Genomic DNA, 12,562 nt, shown 5'->3' with positions numbered 1-12,562 from the left:
TGACTTTGACGGCAGAGTGGCCCTGCGTTGAGAGATTGTTGATTAATAAAAGGTCACATCATTGACATCAATATCCAAAGATCAGTATCGTCCTTTATGCCACGACAGAATCACTGAGGTTTTAAATTGCCTTGTCACAACATGTCATCACACCCTGCCAGACATACACACACTGAGCTCTGCTGAGGTGGATACACACACTCACAGTATTGCTGGTATTGACCTGTGGGTCAAATCAATAGCATCAATATTAAAAGCTCAATAGCGCCCATTGTTTAAGGACAGTAATGTTTATGGATGGCATTGCTTTTGTCGCCTCAAAGCTGGTTCATGATGTGAGGAGAATAAAATATTGAAAATTAGAAGAGGAACTTACAGAAAGACTATTTCTATATTGCTGACAGCACAAAACCATCGATTGCTTGGTCTGCTTTATTTATTTGGGCAATGGTCTAAAAGCAGTGTATACTGGGCAGTTTCATTAGCCAAGAAACCAAAGTGTCACTCTAGGTCAATTTGATAGTATTTTCTGTGTCGCTATAACTGAGCAGATGATAAGTGTATCAGCGTGATTGGTTTGTTTCATGGAGATTGAGTGTGGAAAATAATTGAACCTCATCTACGACCTCCGTGAGGTGTTTACAAGCCAAGAAAATTGTGATCATACATTTACGCCGCACGAAACATCTTGATGAGTCATGTACTAGCATCCTGTTGACGACAGACATTATGTGTCAGCTGCTCCCTCAGAAGTGAAACTCCAGCATTTGGAGTTGGCTCGGACCCTGGGAAGTCCCATTTGGTTTGGGTGTGTGAACCAGTTTTTCTCTGTATCTTAGCTTCCATTATGGTGAGTGTTTTTTATCTCAATATGAGGTCAGTATGTTCTGTTCTGCCTGTTCTGCTACTGTGGCATTGGTTCTTGAAAGCAGTGCCAATGAGTGTGTGTATGTGCATGTGTGTACTTTTGTGATCTTATGCTTTTGACTCTCCCTTGTGAATGATATGACTGTAGAAGAGCACCAATAATCAAGCAGACAACAACCCCCTTCTTATATACTTTGTTTCAATGACATCACCCCATGTATTTGGTTATCTTGCCTCCATCAGGGTGGTGACGTGGTTTCTGGTTTTCCTTGAAACAGATTTAGTTAGTGAGAGATAGATGTGTTAAGGCCAACCATAGATTGACTTCGATATTAGTTTCTATAATTCACAAATGCTAAGAGACGGAATATACTTGAGTGTGCTATGTTGTCTGAATGAATTTGAATAATGAGACTAAAACATGGATATTCAACCTTTGTACCTAATGATGGGTCAAGATGAAATATTAATCACTAATAAATATTCTATATAGCCTAGATGGTTGTAATATTGTATGTTTTGTATTTATGGCCATTTATGTTTCTCTGGTAATTTTCTGTAACCACAAATAGTATGGTAGTTTGTAGGAAACGTTTTTAAAGAGGTGATCAGGTGTTCAAAGTATGTGGTGCTCTTTATGCACAGACTGTGTAAAATAATGTACATAGCTGGATCAGCTGTGGCTCAGGAGGTAGAGTGGGTTGGAGTATCCTTGCGGAAGGTACTGAACCCTGAATTGCTCAAGATGGCTGTGCTAATGTCGAAAAAACTGAGTAACAGGTGGCACTGTGTACGATAGCCAGTATGTAAATGTATGTGTGAATGGGTGAATGTGACTCAAAACGTAAAAGTGCTTTGAGTGGTCGGAAGACTAGGAAGCCGCTATATTAATGCATGTTCTTCCATTTACCACTGTGACGTCACCCATTAGTTTGTAGTCTCTGGTTTTGAAGCCTCAAGTTTGTGTTTTTTTGGCCGTCACCATCTTTGATTTTTTGAGCCAGAAATGACCATGTTTGGATGAGAGAATGGAGCTAACCCAAGTGCTAGCTGCTAGCTTTATTAGCACGGTGCATTAACAGCTTTGATTACCTGTGATAATGCTAATGCTAATGTGAATGTTTGCTCGCAAAACAGCTAGCTTAAAACCATTCTAACAAAATGTACTTACTGGAAAAACTTCTACTCCTTAGAGGGTCTCTTAATGCAACCAAATGCTGAACAAGACTGTTTTAAGCGACTTAAACATTACAATTTACTTTCATAAACTGATAACACACTGGAATAGCTACAGCTATGGCTACACCTGTACTATGTAAATCTGTGGTTATGCCATGGTTATGTTACCTAACCAATGTTTTTGCCATGGTAGCAACTTGTCAACAGATAGCACCCACCTGTCACTCAAAGCGGTCGAGCCTTTCATTATGCATAACTGTACAGTTGTCGTGAATTGAGAAAGTAGCTACAGAGAACAAAACTGTTTTTGTACCAGGCTGTAAACTTGTTTATTTCTGCTGTAAAGTTGGCCCTTTTAACACTAGGGTCTATGGGAATTGAGTAGCTTTTGGGGCCAGCCTCAAGAGGCCATTCAAGTAACTGCAATTTAATCACTTCTTTGTCCACTTTATTTTCCAGCCCTGAAGGTTGCTGCTTGTCTAGAAGTCACGACAGCAAACTCAAAAGACAGACTCTGTTGAAGGCAAAATAGCCAAAAACCTTTGAGGTGAATAAAGCGTGGTGTTGTCAATACGTTTTTGTGAGACATTTCAGAATTTCAATGCTCACACTAGTCTGCAGCTCAATGTTTGAACATTTTTTAAGTTAAAATCTGTGAAGACAAAGAGAAAACCATAACACACATGATAAGGTGGTTACCCAATGCTAGACAACTATAGGAATCTGACCAAACTCTGTGTGTGTACAGATATGTGCAGAGTGAGATGGTCACGTGTGGTCGTCCACACAAGTCTCTCTAATGCTTTTTTTTCCCCCTTCTTCCACTGCTTCCAGACTCTTATCAGACCCACACAGAACGAAACTTCTCAGCTATTTCAATTGTCGGGAGAGCTGTTTGTTCTTGTGTGGCAATCAGGCCACAAGACTGTTATCTTGGGAATCGACTACAGCTGCAAAAAAAAAAAAAAAACCCTATCAGAAGTAGTTTATTCCTCTTATTCCCTAGTTAATATGGGCCCCGGCATGAAATCTCACTTTTCATCATGACAGAAAATGAAGGTGCAGTTACTCAAAAAGAGCGTCACTGTAATTTTCAAAAATAGTCGATCGGGGAGAAAGAGGATGGAGGAAAAGGGGAGAGATTGATTGGACAATCTCTGAGTGTAGAAGTGTTTGATTTCGATTAGGGAACTCGCCCACAGGCCAGTCATCTCGCAGTTCAGCTCAAATAGTCTTCTTTATCATCTTCGCAGTGTACAATAGCAGCACTGTCTGTTGGTCGATGTCATTGGGTTATGAAAGTTTCTGTATTTTTCCTATGGCTCTTTTAATGATTTTTTTTGGGGGGTCCTTTTCTGCTGTGTGGTCTCGTCTCTTTGTCTCTTTACCCTTCTCTTTTTTTAAGCATGGCATGTTCTTTCACTACCACCAGTTGTGGTTTGATGTTCTCTAGAATGAGTATAGTTTACTGGAAAAACATCATGTGTATGAAGTCACTTACTGAACAACACACATTTATTCTCTGTAAAAAGCTGCTACCAGTGTTGTAGTGTGAGTAATTAGTGTGAACTGCAGGAGAACAGAAGCTTTGTCAACTTCAAATAGCAATCCAACTGGAAGTAGTGTTTCCTTTAATTGCTTTTGAATAATTTATTCTACCTCTAATGAATAACTTAATAAATTTACTACTAAGTAAACATTTGTACCTCCTAGAAGTGACCAAAGCAAGTAGGAAACTAGGGTCCTTAATGTCAGAATAATGTCAGTTTCCTTATGGCATCAAATTATTCTCATTTTAAAGAAGCTTTAGGGTAGGCTTTTCCCCTGAAACATTCAAATCACCAGTCGGAGACCTCTTTTTTTGTCCTGTTTGTTTTTTGTTTTTTCCTCGTCAGTCAGTGTATGGTGTACTTCGAGCTGCAGAGTGAGTGCTCCTTGCTTTCACGCTGCTCTCCAGTACAAGCAGCCATGGACTGAGACCCAGGGTCTGCCGTTCTCTGGGTACTGGTGTCAGCCCTGTGATAGTCAGGTGACCTGTCCGGGGTGTACCCCGCCTCTCGCCCACTGTCAGCTGGGATAGGCTCCAGCCCCCCTGCGACCATGAATAAGATAAGCGGTTATGAATGATGAACGATAGCCCAGATGGCTAACTTGAAATAGTAGTAGAATATATGTATTGAACAGCCAAATCTGATTCGAATGACAAAATTCTGAGTCCAGTGCAGCCCTAAATTAGGGCTGTAGGGTTGTTTAATTAATTGTTTAATTAGTTTGGCTCTTATACATTGTCTTTATACAGTATTTGTGGGTATATTGTCGTGTGTATACATCATCCTGCAAAGTCGATGTCATGTCCCAGGGCTGGGCAACATGTCGATATTTCATATGAGACAAAATATAATCTTAGATTTTGGATATCATAATATCGTAGGTGCTTTCCTCTCCTGGTTTAAAAGGCTGCATTACAGTAAAATAATGTAAAGTTTAACTTGTAAGACTGTTCATTACTACTGATCATATATCAAAAATCTCCTTGTGTAGATATTTTGTGAAAGCACCAATAGTCAACCCTACAATATCGTTACAATGTTGATAATCGAGTATTTGGTCAAAAAAAATTGGCGATATTTGATTCTCTCCACGTAGCCCAGCCCAACCATGTCCATACTTCAGGGACTAGATAAGAAAATTCACTGTTTCCTCTCTGTTTTGGCCTGTCACCCACACATAGCCAGCATGTCATCCAAAATTGGTGCTTCTTTGATATCAAACTTGATGCTGGTGTCAGACTGTAATCTGGGTGGAGGAACAAAGCGATTCTGAAAATGATGCTTTATGCACGCTGTGACACAGTCAGGTGCTGAGTCATGTGAAGACGCCAACTTTCTGTCACCTTCAACTCTCTGAACTCTGTGATTTAGTGCGATCCCGTACAGCAGAAGAGGTGTAAAAGCAATCACTTGTGGTCACTTGTGTGCTCTCATCCTAAATAAGATGAGAATTTAGGATGTGGTTTTATTATATGGAAGTGACTGTGTCGTTTAATATATTACATGCATGCGTTAACGTGTCCTTCACTTTAGATCCATCGCAGCTCTTTTGCTCCCGACATGCTTACATCAGCCTATTACAAATGATGTCTTTAGCAGGCTGTGTGTATGTTTACAAGTACATGCTCAGGTGTGTACGTGCATGCCTTTGTGTTTTTTCTCCCCCCCTTGAGCGTATAATCCCCTAATGTATGTTTGTGGTTGCACAGGGGAATGATTTAAATGAAGTGGTCCAGTGCTTCAGGGCACATTCACATTGACTCGGCCCCTCTGGAGCGCTGTGTATGTTCAAGTCACGCTGATAAAACAGATCTCAGCAATGTAAGACATGCTGATGTAATAGTGCAGCTGCAGTTCTCATCATTTATGGTACATTAAAGCTTCGGAGGTGCGAGTGAGCATGTGTTTGGAAACAAGCTGCTGTGAAAACATGCAGTTATAAACAGGTCGAGGTCAGGTACACATGAACGTATTTATCCTTGGGAAGGCCGAATATCTTCTCAAGGATAGAAAAGCAAACCTTCCAAACCAAGGACCTTTTCAGGGAGGGTTATTTTTACTGGTCATGTGTATCTCCAGGTTTAGGTTGTGGTTATGGTTCATGTTTCATAACTACACCTGCACACTTCTGTTGCCATCATGAGAATTTCCTCAAAAAAGATTTATGTCTGAGTTTATAGCTCTGTAGTTGCAGTGTTGCAGCCAGTAAATCTATTCCTGATTTATCAGAGAGAAGCATTTCATATAACGGTTTTTGTTATACCAGAATTTATATGACACTTAATCAGTTGTACCTGCCAAGGTGTTATTTGAATTCTGCATGGCCCCAAAATTATCATTATGCTTCTGCACAAAAGTGGCAACAGTTGTTTTGACTTGATTTTGGTAGAAATTTCCCACCTTGCTCCTCAACACTGTTTGTCAAGCTTGAATTTTCAATGAAGTGATACTGTGCTACATTTCCCTGTAAAGCAGAAGATAAACTGTGAGGTGGTTAGAGAATGATAAAGAGAGAAAAAAGGGATTGTAAGTTCTCAACGGGGAACGTTTCTACTTCCTGTGTGTAAATCTGTTGTTCCTGTCCTTGACACCTCTCGTCTCTAAGCAACTCACCATGACAGCATGTTGGCAGCTCCTAATTGGCTGCCGGTGTTAGTAGATTCTGTATTTTAAGGCCTTGATGCCACGGGTAACTTGTGACAGAGATAAAGCAGCAACAAACGTCATCTTTGTCTTTAAGGCAGAGTTGCTTTGAATGAGTGAGCTGCAGTGATGTACTATGTCCGCAGGATGGTTTGTCTTCTAAAGAGGATTGAACTTTTTAACCTTTTGAACCTTTTAACTATTAGATTATGCCTCCACTATAATGTTTTTTGTCCAGACAGTCAGGCCCAAATTAGTCTGACTCACCTGATGTAGACTGTGGCTCCAAGCATGGCCAACTATTCAGGCCAGCATTCTCCCCTCCTTCTGCTATTTGTGTGTTAATGTTTTCGAAATTCCCTTTGCTACGGGAAATGGCAACAACCTCAGAGCTAATATCTTGCACACTGAAAATGATATGCACATTTGGATCACATAATAAGGCCTGCCTGCTTTGCTCTTTCAGTGAACTGTTGTAAAGACCTACAAGGACTAAAACAACTTGGGAACGCACCTTGGAAAAGCCCAGACTCTGTCTTGCAGGACTCTTGTGCCTGATGTGGCTCTGTTTTCTCTCACAACCAGTCGGAGTTACTCTTTGCCACATCTTAGGATGATGCCTGAATACGATCCTTTTTGTGTCAGGGGTCTGGTCAAGGGCCTTCCCAACTTCCTGCTAGATCAGCAAATTTTCTGTTGCCACTGTCAATGGAGCCGCTCTCTGCCTGGCGAGTCGCCAGGTTAGCATTAGCTAACATGGCAGCAGCGCTACAGCAGTCCCACTGAACTCACACTGACACCTAAACAGCTCGACTCTGTTGTTAAACCCTTAAATAACTATTTGATAATGTTAGCTGTGTGATGCTAACTGTCACTGTGCATGTTTCCTCCAGACACTATTTTGCAAGAGCACCATCGCTGCATCCTGGGCTTTGCACCGCCCAAGGCGATTGTAATTGGTTTAGAGAAACGCTTTTTTCCTGCTATTACAGAATGGTAATATGGTGAGACCTTTCTCAAGTGCTGACACAGCGCTGTGGAGACAGGTCTGGCTTTGCAAGACTTGCTTTGGCTGTGATATGTACGATAAGCCAAAGTTTTACTGCATCTAGTTGCACAGGTTTAAAGCCATTTTCAACATTTATTGGTTATATTATGGGCCTGTATTTTTTATTGTTTGGGAAATTGCAACACATTATATCACTGAAACTATGGTGTTGTAATGGTTATAGTATCTGGATTTTTTTTCCTCTGTTTTGTTTTGTTTTGTTTTTATTACTGTCATTTTAAATTTGAGGATAAACAAACTCATGTAGACTTTTTCTTTTCCCATCTTTTCTTCTCTTTCTTGCTGCCCTTCTTCCACTATTTATCTACCTCCCCTTTATAACATCCCCCCCTCTCTTTTTGTGTCTCTCTCCAGCTTTGTCCCATGAGTGAAGATATCAGACCAGTCCAAGGACTCCAGGTTTTGTCTCATCCAGATTCGGTCATCTCCATCCATTTAGTCTTCTGTCAGTGAAGGCCGGGCCAACGTTTCAAGCTGGACGGAGGAGAGACGAGTGGGGCCGAGGGCCCGGCCTTTGTGCTACGACACAGAACTTCAAACCTCATCGAACACACGACAGATACAGCGCCTACAGATCCCATGAGTCCCCGGGAGAATGCAGACACGCCCACCTCAGGTTCTTCAACCAGTCACCTCAGCACCGCAGAGTGCCCCACACACAATGGGGTGAGTATCTAGCACACACACACACACACACACACACACACACACACACACACACTAGCTGTAATCTGGTTGGTCGGGGCCATGTGGCGTGGTATGGGTCGACTGGTCACACAGTAAAACTATCCCACAAAAACACACTCACCCTCACATGAATAATTAAATCGGTGTTGTTAGCAGGGAAGTATTATATTCTGTAACTGATGCTGAACAACAAAGTGTAATCAGGATAATAACAGAAGCATAAACATAAACTACATACTTCGTTTCGTTGGTTCATTTCCCAAATTAAAATCTGAATCAACACATCTTGACAGCTGCATGAATGGGACTTGATTCTGCTTTTACATATGTATATTTGCAAAGCAGCCTGTCATACACGTGTACACATATGCTGCACGCACACACACACCCACACACACCCACACACTAGGCCTCTCAAATGTTTGTTTGAAACAGTAATTAGTATTACGGTTTAATCACTCAACCACAGTCTGCTGCCTTTGTGTGTGTACACGACATGTTTTAGCACCAGTTTCCCTTTGACGAATAATATTTGAAAACAGATCAAAAAGTAGATTGAACGCTAATTAAACATTAGAAGATAACTGAGCCTCACTTTGAAAATGCATTTAAAAAATAAGATCAGATTTAGTTTTAAAGTCTAAATAGACCACTTTTCAACTTGTAGTATTGTTGGCGCCACTGTTGAAAAACCAAATCACTTTACGTTTGTCCTCAGAGCCTAACAGCTACCAACAACACAGGGCCCACTGCATTTTGTTTTCTTACTTTTTCTCTACCGGGGGTAGTAACTGCAAAGAACTTAGTCTGATACACTTTGGTAAAACAAAAGCTATCCTCTTCCTGTTTTGGGCGTCCCATGGTTGATTGACTTCCTTTGTGCAAATCAAGCCTTCATTTTCCCAGGAGATTGAACTCTGGCTATGAATGTGGGGCTTATAGTGAACTGATCTAATCGGCGTTGGTGCCATTGTTCTATAGCTATTACATTGTGCAATCAACATTTACTTCATAATAATAAGTTAAGGCGAAAACTTGTCTAATTGCAGTTTAAAGTTGGTGGTTCAGGAAGGTTTTGGGACAACATGTGAGACATTGGTGAGTGAATTATCCTTACAGCCTCGAGGTTAGAGCGTGGATTTTAACTTTTTCAATCCTGAGATGTTTGGACGGTCTGACCTTTTGGGCGACTGATCATATTCTTGGCCTTTAAACCTCTTACAGTTGATCTTTTGTTAAGAATCTGGGTGAATTTTTTTTACAGCTTCTTTCGAATTTGATTAACAGATTAGTTCAGGTGTCGGAACTAGTGTTTCTCAAGTAAGAATCGTGGCCACTGTAAAGGCCTATCTTTCATCAGTCATGCTTATATTACCTCTTTGGTTAGATTACTGTATTTCTTTGTATGTGGGTTTAGAACATCCGTCTCTTCGTCTTCTGCTGTTATTACAAAATGTAGCTGCTTGTCTTCTAACTGGAAAAAGAAACTGTGACCACATAACAGCGGTACTGGCTTCCCTACACTGGCTTACTGTCTGTCCCACGATTGATTTTAAACGGGGTGTCTTCACCTTATGGAGCTGAACTTTTGCAGTCAGAGCACTGAGGTCGACCAGTCAAAGGCCCCTGGATGTTCCCAGAACCAGTCACAAAAACTGAGGCCACAGAGCCTTTGCAGCGGCTGCACCTACACTTGGGAGCAGCTCACCTATTCAAACCAAAACTGCTCAGACTCTAGAAACCTTTGAGTCACTTCTTTTGTTCTTATTTGTTGCTTTTATAGTCACTTTCATTTCATTTGTGGTATCTTGAGCCTCTTCAGCATTTTGGTCAGCTGTGGGTGTTTTTAAAAGTGCTATACAAATAAAGTTTGACTTGACTTGACTTGACTTGACTTGACTTACTACAGTTCCAGTGAACAGCAATAAAATGCTTAGCAGAAATATTGTGCTCATGACTACCCTGAAAACAAGCATGAAAACTTGATTAAATAAAAGTACATGAAGAGCACAAGTTAGTCATTAACAGAGGAGAAGACACACTCAGTCGACCAACACTGATCTGATAAAAGCTAAAAACAAGCACAAGCATTAAATGCATCTGTCTGTGAACGACCACCATAACCGAAGCAGCTGGATGTTTAGTGTTTTGCTCAGGGGCACTTAGAAAGAGTTGCTGAATGAGAATAGAGCATCATATAATCAGTTTCTTAGGTTGTACCAGCAGGTTTTTGGAAGTTGATGTTGCATGGTGTGATCGTGAGCCTGTTTCCCAAGCTTTTCAACCTCCGCTACCTCCACTTATTATCGACACCCTCGTCACCTTCAAGGCTTTTTCAAACTCGACGATGAGTCACTCTGTGCTGTAGTAATTAACAGTGCATTATGATGGGGTTGGCTCAGCTTCGCCTGATGTTGGGTTTTAGTTCCACTCGGAGTCTGAAGTGATGTGGATATTGAATGAGCGGAAGATTCACTAAAAATAAGCCTGTTATGTCTATATGCAGACGTCTTCCTGGAAGGAAAGCAAACACATTACCCAAAAATCTGTGATTAGCATCCCATGAAGGCAATCTATCGAACTGATCAAACAAATGTGCCAGACAGTCTCCCTCAGAGGCATCACTTGTGTTCCCGTTTAGACAGTGTGTGTGTGTATACACAGACAAAGCTGCCGGTCTGTTGTTCAGTGTGAAAGGCTATCAGCACGCAGCCGTTGAGCTGTAACACAATAGTGTTCGTGTGTGTGTATTGTGTCTGCTCGCGTGTGCCCTTTTTACCTGCTGTAATACAACACGGATACCTGAGAGGACGCAAGGGGCCCCTCGCCCCAGTCAACGAGGGCAGGCTGTCTTGACACCCCGCAGGCCGCCCTTTGCATTTTTCAGCATTTTGGGGAGGTGTTAGTGTGTGTCTCGAAATGCATTTGTCCGTGTGTGGTTGGGGTTTGCCACCAGATTGGATGGGATGCCTCTCTGTCACTTATTTTGGCAGTTTTAGCTTTATTTTTTGTCTTAATATTTTATTTCAAAGGGTATAGGGAAGATTTATTTTTTTATGAATTAATTTTTTGTTTGAAAAACTATTGATTTTTTCAAGTTTCCTGTTTTTCAGACCTTTTTTGAACTAGTCCCCATGAGATGCTGGTGTTTTCCTGATAACGCCCCGCAGTTGCACAGAAGAATTTGGAAACAATAGCTGTTTACCTGCCAACAACAATCTCAGCCTGCTTAGTGCGACATATTTGATAGGGGAATTTGGTGCTCGGGATTGTTCCAAACAGACCGTTACAGCTGAAACATGTCATAATGATGCCTCTAAAACACTTCTGTTTTCAGTTTATATCTGCATTGGTGATCTATAAGTGCCAAACTTTCAGTGTCATTATAGTTTGAGTGTCTTTTACAGATTGTTTTAATTCAGTTTAGTTCATCAAGACAAGAAGAATTTAAGAGGAGCTTTAGGCGAGTCGGTTTCAATTGAAAGTTTGTGCTAATACAACTAATGAAAATTAGATTTCCAGGAGAGCGAAGAAGAGATCCTGCTGAGAACTAAACATATCCAAAGAACTCAATAAAGTCAGATCAGTGAGTTTTACCAGAGAATGAGGGGACCGCTGTGCTTTTTACACCAAACAACAGATTCCTCTCTGTAAACATGCACCTCAAACTATGAAACAAACAAATACTTGGCGCTCAGCTGTGGAATTTTATTATACACAAACACACAAACACTTCAACCACCAACAACAAAACAAGGGAAATACCAATAAACCGTGAACAAATACCAGCGAACAATGCTCGAGATTTTGGACCTTTGAGTCCTCTGAACATCCTCTCTTTGTGCCAGAGGTTTTTATGGCTTTCATGAATTGACGCTCAGCCTCAGGTGGATCTCACTTCCAGTTTCACTTCCTCTTATTGTACATGTCATCATCAAAGTTATTCTGGCATTGTTGTCACTGTAATACATTAAATTGTTAGACACTGTAGGGAGAAAGGTTAGTAGTTGAAATGGTGATGTGCCGCCACAGTGTAAAGGAGAAGTTTACTATATTTTCAGTCACAAAATGGAACAGTGGTATCAGTCTATCCATCAATCTAAAGCCGAGCTCAGACCGAAGGTTCGTGCAAGTTTCAGAAGTTTCAGCAGTGTGAACTGGCCTGTCTCAGCTCGACTGAAGACAGCTGATGGTGTTGCCTGCGACTTGTCAAGTCACCAGTGGCTGATTTTAGATCTTAAGGCACGTCAAGTGTTTCAACAGCCAGTCACCTTGTCTCAAAGTCAGCTAGTCAAGTCAGTTCCAAACTGTCAGCTGGTGGAAATGGCAGAGTTTTGGACAGAGGAAAGATCAACTTGTTCAAAGGAACAGCTGTGTATGTATGACATAAGCCTTAAATGTACTCAAATTGAAAATATATTGTATAAACAAGCACTGACGGAGTTATCAGTGCTAGTTATTTGAATTATTGTGGCGTATTAATGATGAATACAGTCCATCTGAAGCATAGATTGTTTTTTATTTACATTCCACCATCACCTCATTCATATTTTAGTAATCTACAAAC

The 12,562-nt window shown here is 41.0% G+C and overlaps 1 protein-coding gene across 1 annotated transcript in view; it reads left to right on the top strand.

The window, feature by feature from the left end:
- adipor2 (adiponectin receptor 2) overlaps window positions 1–12,562 on the top strand; it is a 39,869-nt gene that overhangs the window by 10,669 nt on the left and 16,638 nt on the right. Inside the window, exon 2 of the mRNA XM_050036124.1 lies at window positions 7,663–7,974. Coding sequence (XP_049892081.1) covers window positions 7,888–7,974 — 87 coding nt within the window. The 5' untranslated portion in view covers window positions 7,663–7,887. The remainder of the gene's footprint in view (window positions 1–7,662; window positions 7,975–12,562) is intronic.

The sequence above is a fragment of the Epinephelus moara genome, chromosome 23 (genome assembly GCF_006386435.1).
Source record: "Epinephelus moara isolate mb chromosome 23, YSFRI_EMoa_1.0, whole genome shotgun sequence".
Taxonomy (NCBI): Eukaryota; Metazoa; Chordata; class Actinopteri; order Perciformes; family Serranidae; genus Epinephelus; species Epinephelus moara.
This window is presented reverse-complemented; position numbering and strand designations above follow the sequence as displayed.